At 44.4% G+C, this 15,586-nt stretch overlaps 1 protein-coding gene across 2 annotated transcripts in view; it reads right to left on the bottom strand.

The window, feature by feature from the left end:
* Positions 1–6,177: 6,177 nt before the first annotated feature.
* FSHR (follicle stimulating hormone receptor) overlaps positions 6,178–15,586 on the bottom strand; it is a gene marked incomplete at both ends in the record, with an annotated part of 163,856 nt that continues 154,447 nt past the window's right edge. For both annotated transcript variants that reach the window (XM_082852258.1, XM_082852257.1), the window contains 2 exons: positions 6,178–7,411; positions 11,686–11,871. In XM_082852258.1, coding sequence (XP_082708384.1) covers positions 6,178–7,411; positions 11,686–11,871 — 1,420 coding nt within the window. The remainder of the gene's footprint in view (positions 7,412–11,685; positions 11,872–15,586) is intronic.

The raw sequence follows: 15,586 nt of genomic DNA on the forward strand, positions 1-15,586 counted from the left end.
ACTGGTATTTTTCAAGTTTTCTTCCTTCCTCTCCTTCCTTCTTGTCCTCCTCCCCTCCCCCACCTAAAGGAAAACAGAAACATATAACCCCATTTGGTAGATTGATTTTTGGGAGACTAGGAACCCTGTGGTACAGCTTATGCTGTTTATGAAACAACTTAAAACCTTCTTCACCCAAGCCTCATCTTTATGCACCTCATTAATACATGGAAGTTTAAATGACCCTAGCTAATGATACATGGGGGAAAAAAATTGCCTGAAAGTTCTCTAAATGCAGAGCCAGAGATGCTCTTTGCATCTTATTATGTGGAAAATGTCACTAAAAAGAAGATGATTTTTATAATATTCTCTTTTTATATTTGTTTATGAAGAATGCGTCAAGATTCAAGGAACCCTGTGTTGTAAAGAAAACAGAAGAACAGGAAGCAAGAGCACACAAATCGTGCTCTTACAGACTTTGGGATTTAGTGCATTTTTGAGACTTTTTTATCCCAGAACAGAACACGCAGAGGCTGTGGGTAATGCTATTGGAGAGAATAGAATATTATGAAGACCTGGGGTCCTGAAGAAGATCAAACTGTCCTTATACTGATGTCTGAAGTGAGGAGGCCTTGAAGACCTTCAGCAGTATTTTTCCATTACTAATCCTTTGAACCAGATCTTGGGGATCCAGATCGTGTTACACAGAGCCCTGGGAAGTCTAAACACCATGGTCTGACTAGTGGGCCTTTCTACTGGGATCTAAGACTCAGGCCATTCAGTGTTTTGAGTTGAACCCTTTGCAACAAGTTGAAAGCATTTTAAGCCCGAGATGGGCAAGTTCTAGCCCAAAGAGATGCAGTCTGGGCCTGGCTCCCTTCCACAGTGCTCCTTTGTTTAACTTGTCCTGCCCTTGTCTCTCTCCTTCTCCTCATGTCTTCCTTCTTCCTATCCTAGTGCGTTTCTTTTGTTACTTTTTTTCTTTATTCTCCTTTTTCTTTTCTACGTCTTGCCTCAAACAGGGCGTTTCTTGGGCAATGTCTGACTCTAGCGGTTGCTTTCAGATCTGAGAAACCTTTAAAGTTTGTTTCAGGGAGGAGTAGAAGAGACTAACATGGGGAGGAGGAGAGGGGCTAGGTGGAGGGAGAGAGGAGAGAGGGACGAGGACACAGAACGTGAGGTGTCAGTGTGCCGTGTGCATCTGGCCTGGAGCCTCACGGTCTTCATCCCACGGGAGGGGATCTGAATTGACTCAGGGTGGAGGATGAGGTTGCCATCATTCCTGCCGCTGTAGCTCCTCCTCTGCCGCCCTAGAGGCTAAATATGGTACGGCTTCATTGTCCCACCTCCCTTACAGCCAGGGTAGTAACCTTCAGGAATGGGGAGGAAGGAATGTTTGCTGAGGGTCTTTGGGGAGAAATTTTCTCCCCTTGAAAAGAAAGGTGCATGGAGGAAAGACCTCTCTTCTTTGTTTCTGGATTTGTTCATGCCTACCTGTGGTGTCTGGAACTGCTACAGCAACCTTGCTACCACGAGGGAGGCGTGGCTGAACACTCCAAGGATGGTGGGGCAAAAACATGGATAGGTCTTAGGTCCTTGAGACCATTAAGCTGCCCATCCAAGTCTGGAGCATCTTATATAATTGGCCTCATTACTTAAGGTATTTTTAGTTGGAATTTCTGCTGCTTGCAGCTGAATGAATACATTTTGATGAGAACCAGAAAGCATGACCTCATGGTTGGGCTTTATTTTGTGCTGACTTCTAGTTAGTTTCTTTAATGTTATATATTAAACAGACACAACTTTCTATGTATCTGTCCTCTTCATCTAATGCTCTCTTCCCTCTCTCTCTGGATCGCTGTCCAGAGTTGGAAACTTCATTCTTTGCTTGTCTCTATAAATTTTCCTAATAAAATGAAATACTTCATAAACCCAAAGCTTGCAGCTATCACACTAGAATAAAAAAATCAGTTTCAGTGATGTTTTGCTGATTTTCTCATGAATGCTAAATGATGCTGGCCTAAATAAGGCAGAGTATCACTTCTGGTATGATCTGTTCTATCTTGCTGATGCAAGCGCAAGAAGGGCTTTTCCTCTTGTTTTATTCCACCCTCCATGTATCCCTTCCAGAAACAGGGTCTGAAGGGTACCTTATATTTAACATATGGAGCCCTGTGGTGAAATACAGTCTCCAGTGCCATCACCGCTCCTCCCATTATTGCTTCTGAATGTGGCAAGATAAAAATTGTTTATTAATCTCTATACCCAGTCCATCATTTCACTCTGTTCCCTAAGAGCTTCTGGATTTGCTCATTCAGTTTCTTTGCTCTGACCCCTCCAAGGAGGATCCTATACTGTCTGACAGCTTCTTGGGAGTCAGTGAAGGAGAATCAGGAGGAATGGGGCGTTGAGGAGGAAGGTGATATGAGAGGCTGGCCAGGATGGGACTGAAGGAGTTCATGGTGGGTTAAAGTTTGAGGAAAGATACATGGGAGCAGGTCCAGGTTGAGGTTGGGGGGTGGGAGGTAAACATGCAGGGCTGGCATTCACCCAGTTTGTATCAGGATGGCCCAATGGATTGCTCACAGCCAGGGTTCATTCTGAGATCAGTACCTGGGTTGTAACAGTTGTTAATATTTTGACTATCACCTCTGGAGACATGTGTACTTTAAGAATTCTCTGGGAGATGTTGGCCCTCTATGGTGTTCAGGGTTATAAATAAAAGTTTTAGAAAAAGAACAGTTTGGGATAACATTTTGGCATTTATTTTGGTTGTGTTTCTTTTCTTTTTTTGTTTTTGTTTTTCTGTTCCTTTCCTTCCCCTTTCCTCCTTCCCCATCCCCCTTTCTCCATTTTCCCTTCCCTCTTTCCCCTTTCCCCCTTCCTTTTTCTTTTATTTTCCTGGGTCACCACTTACACTGAAGCATCCCTCTGGGAGGTGCAGACTAGAGGTGTTACCTGTATTGTTACTGTTTAGGGGCAAGAGTAACTGATACACTGGACTCAAGTTGTTTTTCATTCAAATACAGGAAACAGAGAAGGTGTTTTTCCCTTAGGACTTGTCTGAAGGGTTTAGAAACACTGAATTTAGCTACCTATAAATATATTTGCTTACTTGAGAAAAGTCTTCTCTCTTACCAGGAAGTGTAGTGACAGAGTAATGCAACAAAAGTCTTCTGAGCTTCTCTTGGTGTAAGTTTATCTTTGAACATATTCTTGACTCTCAGAACCACTGTCTATTAAACCACTGGGTCATCAGCAGCTATGCTGTGAAATAATTAACACTGTATCCTGTTTTTCACTTAATTGCTACTTGCTTTTGAGTCCAAATTCAGAAATACATTCCCTCTGGCCACAAACAAGGAAGAAAAATGATTGCAGTTGGAGTTGGGAGAGCCCAGCAGTGTGGCAGTGTGGCATGGGGGCCTGGGGAGGAAAAAGCTAAATAAAAATGCTTCATTTTCACATAGCTCTAGACCTGTGCTCTCCAGTAGAAATATAACATGAGCCACAAACATGATCCACTTAGGTAATTTTATTTTATTTATTTATTTTTATTGGAGTATAATTGCTTTACAGTGGTGTGTTAGTTTCTGCTTTATAACAAAGTGAGTCAGCTATACATATATATACATCCCCATATCTCCTCTCTCTTGCATCTCCCTTCCACCCTCCCTATCCCACCCCTCTAGGTGGTTACAAAGCACCGAGCTGATCTCCCTGTGCTATGCGGCTGCTTCCCACTAGCTATCTATTTTACATTTGGTAGTATATATAAGTCCATGCCACTCTCTCACTTTGTCCCAGTTTGCCTTTCCCCATCCCCGTGTCCTCAGGTCCACTGTCTAGATCTGCATCTTTATTCCTGTCCTGCCCGTAGGTTCTTCATAACCTTTTTTTTTAGATTCCATATATATGTGTTAGCATATGGTATTTGTTTTTTTCTTTCTGGCTTACTTCACTCTGTATGACAGACTCTGGGTCCATCCACATCACTACAAATAACTCAATTTCGTTTCTTTTTATGGCTGAGTAATATTCCATTGTATATATGTGCCACATCTTCTTTATCCATTCAGTATGGAGGTTCCTTAAAAAACTAAAAATAGAACTACCATACGACCCAGCAATCCCACTACTGGCACTTAGGTAATTTTAAATATTCTAGTAGCCTCATTAAAGGATATTAAAAAAATAGATGAAATTAATGTTTAAATATATTTGTCTCAGTATGTCCAAAATAATATTGTTCCAAGATGTAATCAATATCAAAATTTTTGAGATACTGTAATTCTCTTTTCTCTGCACTAAGTATTTGAAAGCCAGTGTGTCTTTTACTTACAGCACGTCTCAGTTCAGGCTTGTCAGATTTCAGGTGCTCAATAGCTACACGTGGCTAATGGCTCCTGTACTGACCAGCTCAGCTCTGTACTATTTCTACGATACTTATTCCATTTCTCACTAATGCTCATAATAGGTCAAGATGGTGCCAGGTCACATCAGCAGAGGTGATTGCTTTTTCTTCAGCCCTCTAAGGACTCCCCTGTTAATGCATTTGGGACCAACTTTTGAAATGGGGCAAGAGAAGGAGGGATTGGCTTTGACATGGAAAGAAGATGCTCTCCGAGGAGACTCGGAGCTTTGTGGGCTGGTCATGGCACAGTGCTTGATGGGGATTTGTGGTTGGTATCTATGATCCAGATTATCCAGATGGAGTCAAAGGTGAAAATAGATAGGGGAAGTATAGTTATTATTTATCAGGAGTAACATGATGTGATGGAATGAGTTCTAGATCATGGTCGGGAGAACTAGGCACTAGTCCAGGCATTGATCTGGGAGGAGAGAAGTAAATTGACATTCAACAAGCCTATTGCAGCATCAGGCACTTTACACCTATTTCCTTTTCCAATTCTTATAGTAAGCCCAATAGTTAGATGGTATAATCAACTCCCATTTACAGAGGAAGACACTGAGCCTAGGGAGGAGGAGTCCTGGCTTATCATGGAGTAAGAATAAAATCTCAGCTCCGATTCCAAAGCTGCTATGTTTTTAACATTATAATCCATATGCACGCCATATAGGTTGTGTCTTCTATCAAGGTTTGACTGAAGAAGCAAAAGCAGTCATGCATGCATGTAGGTATGTATGGGGTAAATATTTGTTACAGGGAATTGGCTTACGTGATTGTGGGGATTGGTTAAGTGGTCTCTGTAAGGGTGTTGTCTCTACGTCTGATGCTAGAGCTTGAAGTCCATAGGGCAGGCAATAAAGGGAAGATCACGAGCATGCTTGAAGCCAAGCCACAGGCACGAGACGGAACCCCACAAGGTCAAACTGAGCTCCATTTCTGTTATTGTGGCTTCTGACCTTGGTGATAAGTGTTCTGCAGAAGTTGGGGTTCTTCATCATGGAGCTAAACACGTATACTTGGCTTAGGAAGCAGAGAACCTGAAGAAGATTTCAGGGGATAGTGGAGCCATTGCAGGCCCAGCTGTTGCATCACAGCAGTGAGCTGAACCAGCAGCTGAGCAACAAAGCGTGAGTGAGAAAATAGCTGCAGCTTCCCTTCCACCCTCCTATATTCCTGAGAATCATCCCTGTGGCCCACATGGGAAGCATATAAGAAAGGAAATTCTGGCAAGTGTAGTTCAGCCTACTCAAGTTGACACATTACAAAGCCATCACATTGGTGCTCAGTAGATATTCGTTGAGTGAATGAATGAATGAATGAATGAGTATTGTGCTGCCTCTCTTGGAAGTTCCCTGGGAGTCAGAACACTTAATTTTGGCTCTGCCTCTTGTAAGCCAAGCAATTTTGAACAAGTCACTTAACCCTTCAAGTCTTGTTTTTCTCATCTATAAAACTCCAAGAATAATTCCTGTTCTGCCCGTTTAATAGGACTTTTCTAGGGATCGGCTGAGATGACCTGAACAAAAGCACTTTGAACATTTATAAAGGATAAAACAAATGTGATGTAGCATTACATTATTTTAATTATTAATGTTGTTATTAATACTTCAGCGTCCTAATGAATCACATAGAGTTAATAGTTTCTGACTAATTTACTTTATGGATGTGCCCGGAAGATTAAATTAGATGAAGCACGTAGAAGTGCTCTGTCAGCTGTGCCATGGCATATTCTTCAAAGGCAAGACTTAATTGTCGTTCAACACTCAGAAACGTTTGCACAGTGTGTTTTAGTTCTGGGCTAAATGGCTTAGGGGGATAAGTGTGTAATTGGAACCACTGGTAGCCCTGGGAACTGGAGGGCAGTGGCCATTCCTTGGATGAAAGTTGTGGGCAGTGGATGAGGTTTCTGTCCTATAGGTCTGGGCTTGCATTTCATAGCAGCCAAACTTGCTCAGCAGAATGAAGAAATCCCTGCGGAAGTTCTTGGTGAAGATAGCGTAGAGGAAGGGGTTGGCACAGGAGTTGATGGGGTAGAACAGGACCAGGAGGATCTTTGACTTGGACACAGTGATGAGGGGCACCTTGAGGGAGGCAGAGATGGCAAAGAAGGAGATGGGCGCCATGCAGAGGAAGTCAGTGAAGATGAGCATGGCCATGCGCTTGGCAATCTTGGTGTCGCTAGAGGAGGATGTGATGTTGGGGTTTCTCACTGTGAGGTAGATGTGAGTGTAGCAGCCACAGATGACCACAAAGGCCAGGACGTTGAGCACAAGGAGGGACATAACATACAGTTGTGACAAGGGGCTGTCGATATCCATAGGCAGGCAGATGCTCACCTTCATGTAGCTGCTGATGCCAAAGATGGGAAAGAGGGCGACTGCACAAGCGAAGATCCAGCCCACCAGCATGACGCTGGCAGCATGGCGGAGCTGTACCTTGCGTTCTAGCTGCATGGCGTGGGTGATGGTGTGCCATCTTTCCAGCGTGATGGCTGTCAGGGTGTAGACTGAGAGCTCACTGGCAAAGACGGTGAAGAAGCCGGCAGCGTCACAGCCTGCTCCAGTTTGCCAGTCAATGGCGTAGTTGTGGTACTGGCTTTTGGTGTGGATGTCAACTGACGCTATGAGCAGCAGGTAGATCCCAATGCAGAGGTCGGCAAAGGCCAAATTGCACATCAGGAACCGGGGGACTGTGAGTTTGTATTGGCTGGTGATCAGTATTAAGAGCACTAAGATGTTCCCAGTGATGGCCAGGACGCTAATGAACCATATCAGGACCCTGAGGATACCATACCCCATGATATCTTCACATGGATTGAATGCATCTGGCTCGGGGGAGCAAGTGATGTCAACCACGTCATCGCATAAGTCATAGTCAGACTCACTGTACATCATGTCAAATCCTTTGGCGTAGCTGGACTCATCGTCTTCTGCCAAAGAGACTCTCTGACCCCTAGCCTGAGTCATATCATCGACTTCTTGCCTTAAGATAGATTTGTTGCAAATTGGATGCAGGTCAGAGCTAGAAAAATACAAAAAGGAATAGAATCAATATGTTGGATCCAGATTGGCAAATATATCACTGTCTTTACACGGGGTAGAGAGTGGGGTTTCTTCCTGAGAGTTTTTTTTTTTTCTTCTTCTAACAGTTTGTCTGCCCTTGAGGCTAAACTCAAGGGTTAACGCTGCTTACTGTAAATGAACGGAACAACTCGTGCATATATTCCTAGAGTTGGATGGCCCACTGGGGAAACCATCTGGCCACAACCTGAATGTGGGGAGGAAGGCGCCTGGGACTAGCTAAGCTTTGCTGTTAAGTGCAAATAATTTACAGACGATATCAACTCTACCCTCACCCTTCCCCATCTCCATTCAGCTCTCTCTTCATATGCCTGAGTAGGGTATACCCCCTTTCCTCTACTCTAAACTCCAGTCCTGGAAGATCTGGACTGTTCTCTGACTCAAATAAGAGTTTATTTTATCTACATAAATTAGAAGATCAGAGGCTGTAGTTGGTTCCCAGCCAGCCCTGTCCCTGGCTCTTTGGTACTCAGGCTACCAGGAGGTCTGCTAATTTGCCTGTAAATGTTAGTGAGGGGCTTATTCTTTATTATTTCACTCCCCAGGGGCCACAACAAGCCTCAGGCATGTATTTGCAAGGTAATCCTGGCTCTCTCACATTAAGTAGTTCGCTAGTGAGTGCCCAAAGGGGCAAGTGCAGGTGCAAGGGGGCCTAATTTATTCCAAGATTGTAACCCGTTCCCTGAGGAGCTGCCTCTTCTCGGGCTCACGTTTCTGTCTCAGCTTTCCCTTTAAACCCCAGTGTACAAGAGGCCTCGTCAACAGAACAGAGGCACTTGCAGAAGGGATGTGAGTGAAAGCCAGATGATACATATTCCATCCAGGCAAGTGGACAGTGCATGTAGAGCCAGACGGTACTAGTTCTGTTTTGAAGCAAAAGCTTAAGGAATGGGAATGTTTCACATTGGGTCTTCTTTTGGATGGAAATGCGTGTGTGTGTACACACACACACACACACACACACACACAAACACACACACACACACACAAACACACACACCCACACACACACGCGCGCACACACACACACACCCCATTCCCTTCCTCCCTCCCTGAGGGGCAAGCTCACAGCAATGGTATTGCCTTAACGTAATCTCTTAAGTGAGTGGGGAGGTGAGTGTTAAAACTCTTCAAAGACCCCCCCTCCCCAATAAGATGGAGAGAGTGACTGGGGCGTGGAGGAGGTAAAGATTCCATTAGGTACTAAACGATGAGGGCTGGCCAAGTGTGCCAGCAGACCCGGACTGAACTTTTCCACATCAACCTCTAGGAGAAGGGGCTGTTAGTGAGAACCCTCTCCTTTCTCTCCCCTCCAGAAAGTGAACTGAATTGCCAGAAAGTCATTTTCCCTTGGATCAAGGGACTCCTTTTTTTTTCTTTCCTGGATAATGTGTCATTTGTTGTTTTAGAGACTGATAGAGCTTCTCACATCAGTCACAGTTTACACTAAGGAGGTTAAACAGTTAACATACGTGTAATTGAAAATGTGCAGAAAATCTTTTGGTTTAGTCAGAGATCTTACAAGAAAGGTGAGACAAGTTCAGAGATGGGCAAAGAGGGGACGAGAGAATCACTTTGTTTGTTATTCTAACTCCCAATTCCTAAACCCTGTCATTGGATTAGCGGCAGCCCAGTTCTAGGAACAGGAAGTAAGTAACCTGGTGCCAACAGACTGTGATCCGGTTCACTGAAACAGATCTGACCATCTAGACAGACACAGCCTTCACTTCCCGGGGCTTATGTTGGCTTCGGTGAAGATGCTTATTTTTGATACTGCTACGAACATATTTTAAATATAGATGCTTCCCTTTCCCGAAACAGCAGTGACCCAATGACATGAGTGGGGGAAAGGTAAACAATGGATGTCTCTTAGAGAAGAATAGAAAGAAAAATGGAAGCAGGGGAAATAAAATCATGCCTCTGCAGTACCTCGGCAAATCCTAAGTATTATAAAGAGTTGGGAATTCAGTTTGGGGTGAGGTTAAAAAGTAGTACTCCTGGATCCCAGTAAATCAATGAACAGATACTTGGGAAATGCATGGCGGAGTGGCCGAGAGCCTGAGCTTTGCAGACAGACAGGCAGACCAGAGAGTTTGGATCTGAGTTTGTTTGGTGTTTGTCAAGTTATTTACTGTCTCTGAGCCTCAGTTTCTGCCTTTGTGAGAAGGGAATAAAGATGGTGTTTTTACCTTTGTGAAAATTAAATGAGATAAAGCTGCAAAGTATTACAGTGCCTGGCAGTGAGTCCTTGACAAGTATCAGCAATATGAAGAGAGAGGATGTGGTTACTTACTGAGTTCATGTTGAGGTCTAGGCCCTATGTGAGTACTTAATGAATATGCCACAGTGCATCAGTTTAAAATCTAGCCGGGAAGAAAAGGCCTAAATACAATAATATCAATGCAAGCTGAGTATGGACATAACTGGTTACATGACAGATGAGGGGCATGGTTAATAAGGTCTTTCCATGAAAGTCCACGGGGTCCATGGGCCAAAATGTCACAGTCACAAGGGCCTAACATTTACACTTCAGGCATTATTTCCAAACGGGGATTGGAGGAACAATTTCATCACACAACTTTAAACTCAAATGTCATTACCTAACCACACCTACAGTTATCTTCTGAAGAGCAGAACCATATTGCTTTGGGTTTGTGAATTTGTTAACCATAAAGACTAAACACCATTGCTATTTTTGTTACCCCGTTTTGGCATGTCTTCCTGGAAGAGGCGTGGGCCTCTCCTTTGCCGCACCTGACGAGCCCTGATGTAAGTTACAATAGGGACCTAGAGAGGGTGAGAGCCCGGTGGTCTGGAGGGATCAGGGAAGCCTTCAGTCACGGTACGACGTAAGGCAGACGCGGAGATTTCTAGTCGGGAGAGCCCTGAGGCCACATCTACACTACGAAGGGGAGTCTGAGCAACAGAGGAAGAGGATATATTTCTCTGGGGTGTGGGCGCTGAGGCAGACAACAGATGATGTACAGCTCCTTCAGTGGTCTTAACGTCCTCTGAGATTTCTCCTGGGGGGTATTTAGTTCCAGGGTTCTGGCAGTGAAATGGGTATCTTTCCTGCCCTGGCTGGAATATCTCTTCCTGGAATATAAAAGAGGCGGGCCTTGCTGCCTTAGCCCAAGCCCTTAAGAATTCTAGTCATTAGGAAGAAATCCCCTGGCCCTTGAGCTAATCTGTGAAGAGTGTCTGATTCTGGAGAGTTCCCCAATGATGCATGCTAATTCTGAAGAGCGGCCCCTTTTCCGCAGATCCTTTAAATGGGTCTGAGTGTGGACTGCTAGTTAACTTAGGGTGTGTACTGTTTGGTTGTTTCACTCTGCTTTAGAGACGGGGACCCGTCTGCATGTTAAGGTTGAATAATAGAGACCGCGTTAAGCAGTGAAAGGTATCCCAGAAGCTGTATTCGTGCTGGGCTACTGTACAAGAGTGGGAATGAGGCGTCATCTGATTGAGTGCCACTGTGTGGTATGAATTTTATCAGTGAGTTTAGGAGAGGCAGAAAGCTTTGAGAACTCCTGATACCCAATAAACTATATCTCCAGCGGATCCTTTAAATACCTGAACATGTAATCTCTAAAGTACTCCCTCTCCGCTCTCTCCAGAACCTCAACTTTTTAACCCGTCACCCACTAACACTTGGCTTTGTTTGGACTACCCTCTGTAATTTGGGGCTCTGGAAAGCCGAAGTGAACAGATGTCACAATCTTAGTCCTCCCTCTGAGGTGCTAAGCTCCAAAGATGGGTTAGGGAGGTTTCGAGTTGCTGGGATGTGTTGCGGGTATGTGCATCAGTCTTTGCTACGGCATCTATGCTTCTCCCTTCCAAAGCTGACTTTGATGGTCCCTGGCACACTTATGGCGTACAGAGTTTGGAACTTGAAGGATAAATCCATGTCGGGACAAAGGGAAAAGGGAACAAATATTTATTAGGCATCAGCTGCGAGTCAGGCTTGCTTGGTGTTTTTCATGTTAGCTCATTTACTATTTGGTAGGTAGCCTGCCATGTGGGTAGCCCTCTCCTGTGAGCCCATTTTCAGAGAGAACACTAAAGCTTTGATCTAGACTCTGCCTAAGGGATTTCATCGTGGGTGCCTCTGCCAGGGGATCCTCTTCATGCCACACAGGTGTAGAAGTTGTGGACCAAGGTCTGCGTTGGAGAAATGCCCAAGTGGGGCTCGGGGGCGGACACGAGAAGACTCACATCTGCCGCCTCCAGTTGGCAAAGATGCAGCAGTGGCTGGGGTAGGTGAGGCTGGCCTCCACGAGTGTGACAAAAGCTTCCAGACTGGGGAGCTTTTTTAAGTTGTAAGTTGACTTGGCCCGCAGCTTCTTAAGATTTCCTAAGCCATAGCTGGGCAGGGAATGGATCCTCGTTCTTGAAATATCTCTGTAAGGAGAAAAGGTAAACATAACCTGATTACTATGGGCCTAACATTTTCTGCTCTGTTAGCCGTCAACATAGCAGCTACAGTAGTAATATTTTTACATGGGTGAGGAGGGAGACTCCAATTCATCCAGCACGCCTTGGTCAGATTAATATTTGGCTAAAGGGACATTTGGCCCTTATATTTGTGGTAGGAGGACATAGATAACATGCCACTCTGTGTCCTGGATGTACTTGCATCCTGGCTGATCTGGGACTTAAATGTATCTCTTTCCCCTTCCACAGTCTATCTATAGAATGGATACCCACGAATTTGCATAGGACCAAGGAAGTGAGATCATTTCCTCCTCACCATAAAACTAGATGTAAAAATATATCCAGTGAGCTGGGGTGGCATCTGCGGCCATATTTCAGCAAAGGATGCAAAGAGAACACACCATAAGGGGAAAAGGTATCTGGTGGGCAACAGAGGTACCCTCAGCACAAAGTCAAAGTGGCAACAGAGAGTGGTGGTGGTGAGCGTGGCATCCACAGCCAGACTTGCCTGCTCGTGTACCCTGCGCCTCTATCTATTAGACTGGTGACCTTGGTCAAGTTGTCTCACTTCTCCATGTGTCAGTTTCCTCGGCTATAAAACAGGAATAATAATCATACCTACCTCAGAGGGTTGTTGTGAGAATTAAATGAGTTAAAGTACATAGAGAACTTCCTGACCAACAGACAGCACTTGATGACTGGCCGCTGTTATCAGAAAACATCACACACACACACACACACACACACACACACACACACACACACACACACGCAGTTGTTCTTGCTTTGTCGGAGAGCCTCTGCCTTGGTGAACCAGGAGGTCTATATGGAAACCAGTGTAAATGGTCTTTTTAACCAGGTCCCTGTCACTGGAGGGTTCCAGAGTCCCATCCTTGCTGGCAGCAACACCAGTAACATGGGCCATTTTCTGGCAGCACCGTTGGCAGCTGAAACCCTCAAAACAACCTGACCAGTGGGGTGGGAGTGAAGAGATTTAAATGGCATCGGCTTAGACCTGTTGGGCCCAGAAGGTTGGCCGTAAATGAGTGCTTCTGATGGGAGTGGTAGCAAGTGATGACCAGGATGGATTCATTTCAAGCATCCTTGGATATACTTGGTGAAGGAGAATCTTCTAATGTCTGCATTTCCTGTAAGTCAAAGCATTGGGCACTAGGAGCAATGAAACTCGGGGGTGTGCACATATATCTGCTCCCCCGTATGTTCTCCCAGTCTGGTGAAAATTACTTTCTCAAAGCCTTGTTTTCATTGTGCCATTCATTCTCTTGCTCAAAAGTTTATAATGCTTCCTGTTGTTCAATGAAACCTCCTCGTAGCTGCTGCCCTGTTGTCACTTCCCTTTCCCAATCAAGCTTCTTATGCTAGTTGTCCATACTTGATGTCACCATTTCCTCATTTCCCAATCCAACTATGTTTCTTCCCAGTCCCTAGAGAAACAATACACACTAAGGTAGCTATGATGACCAGCACATCATAGCCAGCGCTTTGTACTTCATTAGAAGTTCTAACCTTAGTTCCTCATTGGAAGTTGCTCTTAGTTCTAACCTTCTTGATTTCTCAATTACATTTCACCCGTAAAACACTCCTCCTTCCTGAGACGGTCTTTTTCTTGGCATCACATTCTTTTCAATTTCTTCTGACATCTACTTTGACTTATTTCTGATTTTTTCTTTTTCCTTTATCTATCAGAGTTCCTCTAAACTCAGGCCCCTTTCTGACTGTACACAATCTTCCCAGGTGATCTCACCCACTTCCTTGGTTTCGGATACCAGGTATATGCTGATGGCTTCCCAATGTATATCCCAGTTCAGATACTACTTCTGAACTCCAAGCCCAGATAAGCCACTGTCCATCAGATCCCACTCTTTTGATCACTTGCAAATATCAAAACTGAATTTACCATCTTCCTTGTAAATACGTTCGTCCTTTTGCTTTTCTTATCTTAGCAAATGATTCCTTCATCTCCCCCTGTCGTTCGGGATAGAAGCCTGGGAGTCATCCTTCACCCCTCCCCCTCCCTCCCTCGGACTCAGTTTTCTTCTTCTCACAAGCCTAACTTTGACATTTGTTTCAAATCGGTCCGCTTTTTTTGCCACAGCTTTAGTCTAAGTCACCATAATCTCTGCCTAGAGAGAAAGGCAACAGTCTCATAACTGTTCTTCTCATGACCATTGTATTAAGGTTCTTCAGAGAGACAGAACCGCTAGGATGTATAGAGAGATATAAGAGGAGATGTATTATGGAATTTGGCTCATGTGATTTTGGAGGCGGACAAGTCTCATGCGATGCCATCTACAAGCTGGAGAACCAGGAAGGTTTGTGGTATAATTCAGTCAGAGACAAAGACCTGAGAACCAGGACAGCCACGGGTTTAAGTCTCAGAGTCTGAAGGCCCAAGAACCAGGACCCCTGACGCACAAGGCCAGGAGAAGATGGATGTTCCAGCTCAGGAAGAAAAGAAGCACATTTGCCCTTCCTCTGCCTTTTTGTTCTATTAGGGCCCTCAACTGGTTAGATGATGCCCACCCACACGGGGAGGATGAATCTTCTTTACTCAGTCTGTTGATTCCAATGCTAATCTCTTCTGAAAACACTCTGATAGGCACACTCAGAAGTAATATTTTACCAGCTATCTGGGCATCCCATGGCCCAGTCAACTTGACACATAAAATTAATCATCGTGGCCATCTAGCTCTCTCTCTAACGCAATCTTTACACTGCAGATTGGGTGATACTTTAAAAATGCCAATTAATTGTGACTTCCTGCTTACAACTAGTCAATTGTTCCCCATTACACTTCCAGTGAAGTACGGAGCATTGGACATGATGTGCTGGTCTTGCCTCACTTCCCTCATATCCGTTCTGTGCCCTTTTCTGTGTTCTGCTCTGTATTGCAGGAGAGGTGGCCTCCAAGGGTTCCATTTCCCAGGTACCACCTTGTCAATCAGCTTTCAGTTGGGTTCAGCAAATGGCACTGGTGGGACTGGAGGGTGGGTGGAAGGGTGAACTTAGGCATTTCTCATTCCTTCTTTACCTCAGGCAGCAGCTCCTCCGTGATTGCAGCTGTCATCAAACAGATCTGCTGAGGATCTAGCAGCTACCAGTTGTCCCAGTTCCCACATCCTCACTGGGCCCTTAAGTCCTAGGACTAGTAGCGATAATCTCAGGCCTGCTAAAGCCCTGCTTGATATTTAGACAAATTTACATTTACATTTACATAAATGGTAAATTTATGTAAATTTACCATTTATGTAAAACCTGTGTAAATTTTACTTAGTTCCCCTCCTTGTTAGATGCCAAATAGATCAAATTTGTCAATGCTGCTGTTCAAATACTTCAGTGTGCTTGCCGATTTTTTCTCTTGCTTGTTCTATCGCTCCTGAGAAAAGTACACTAAAATCTCCGACTACGATTTTGGATTGGTACACTACTACTTCAAGTGTTGTCAATTTTTGCTTTACATATTTTTGAGGATAATTTTTTAGGTACATATAAATATAGAATTTTTACATCTTCCTGGTGACATTCTTTATATCTAGTTATATTTGTCTCCTGACTCTTTGGACATTTCTTCTTTGCTGGTTCCTTCCTGAACTCCAACTTTTAGACCCATGGGCCCACAGCCTAGCCTTCTTTCCTCCATTTTCACTTAGCCTGTAGGTGA

The sequence above is a fragment of the Leucopleurus acutus genome, assembly GCF_964270905.1.
Source record: "Leucopleurus acutus genome assembly, chromosome: 12".
NCBI lineage: Eukaryota > Metazoa > Chordata > Mammalia > Artiodactyla > Delphinidae > Leucopleurus > Leucopleurus acutus.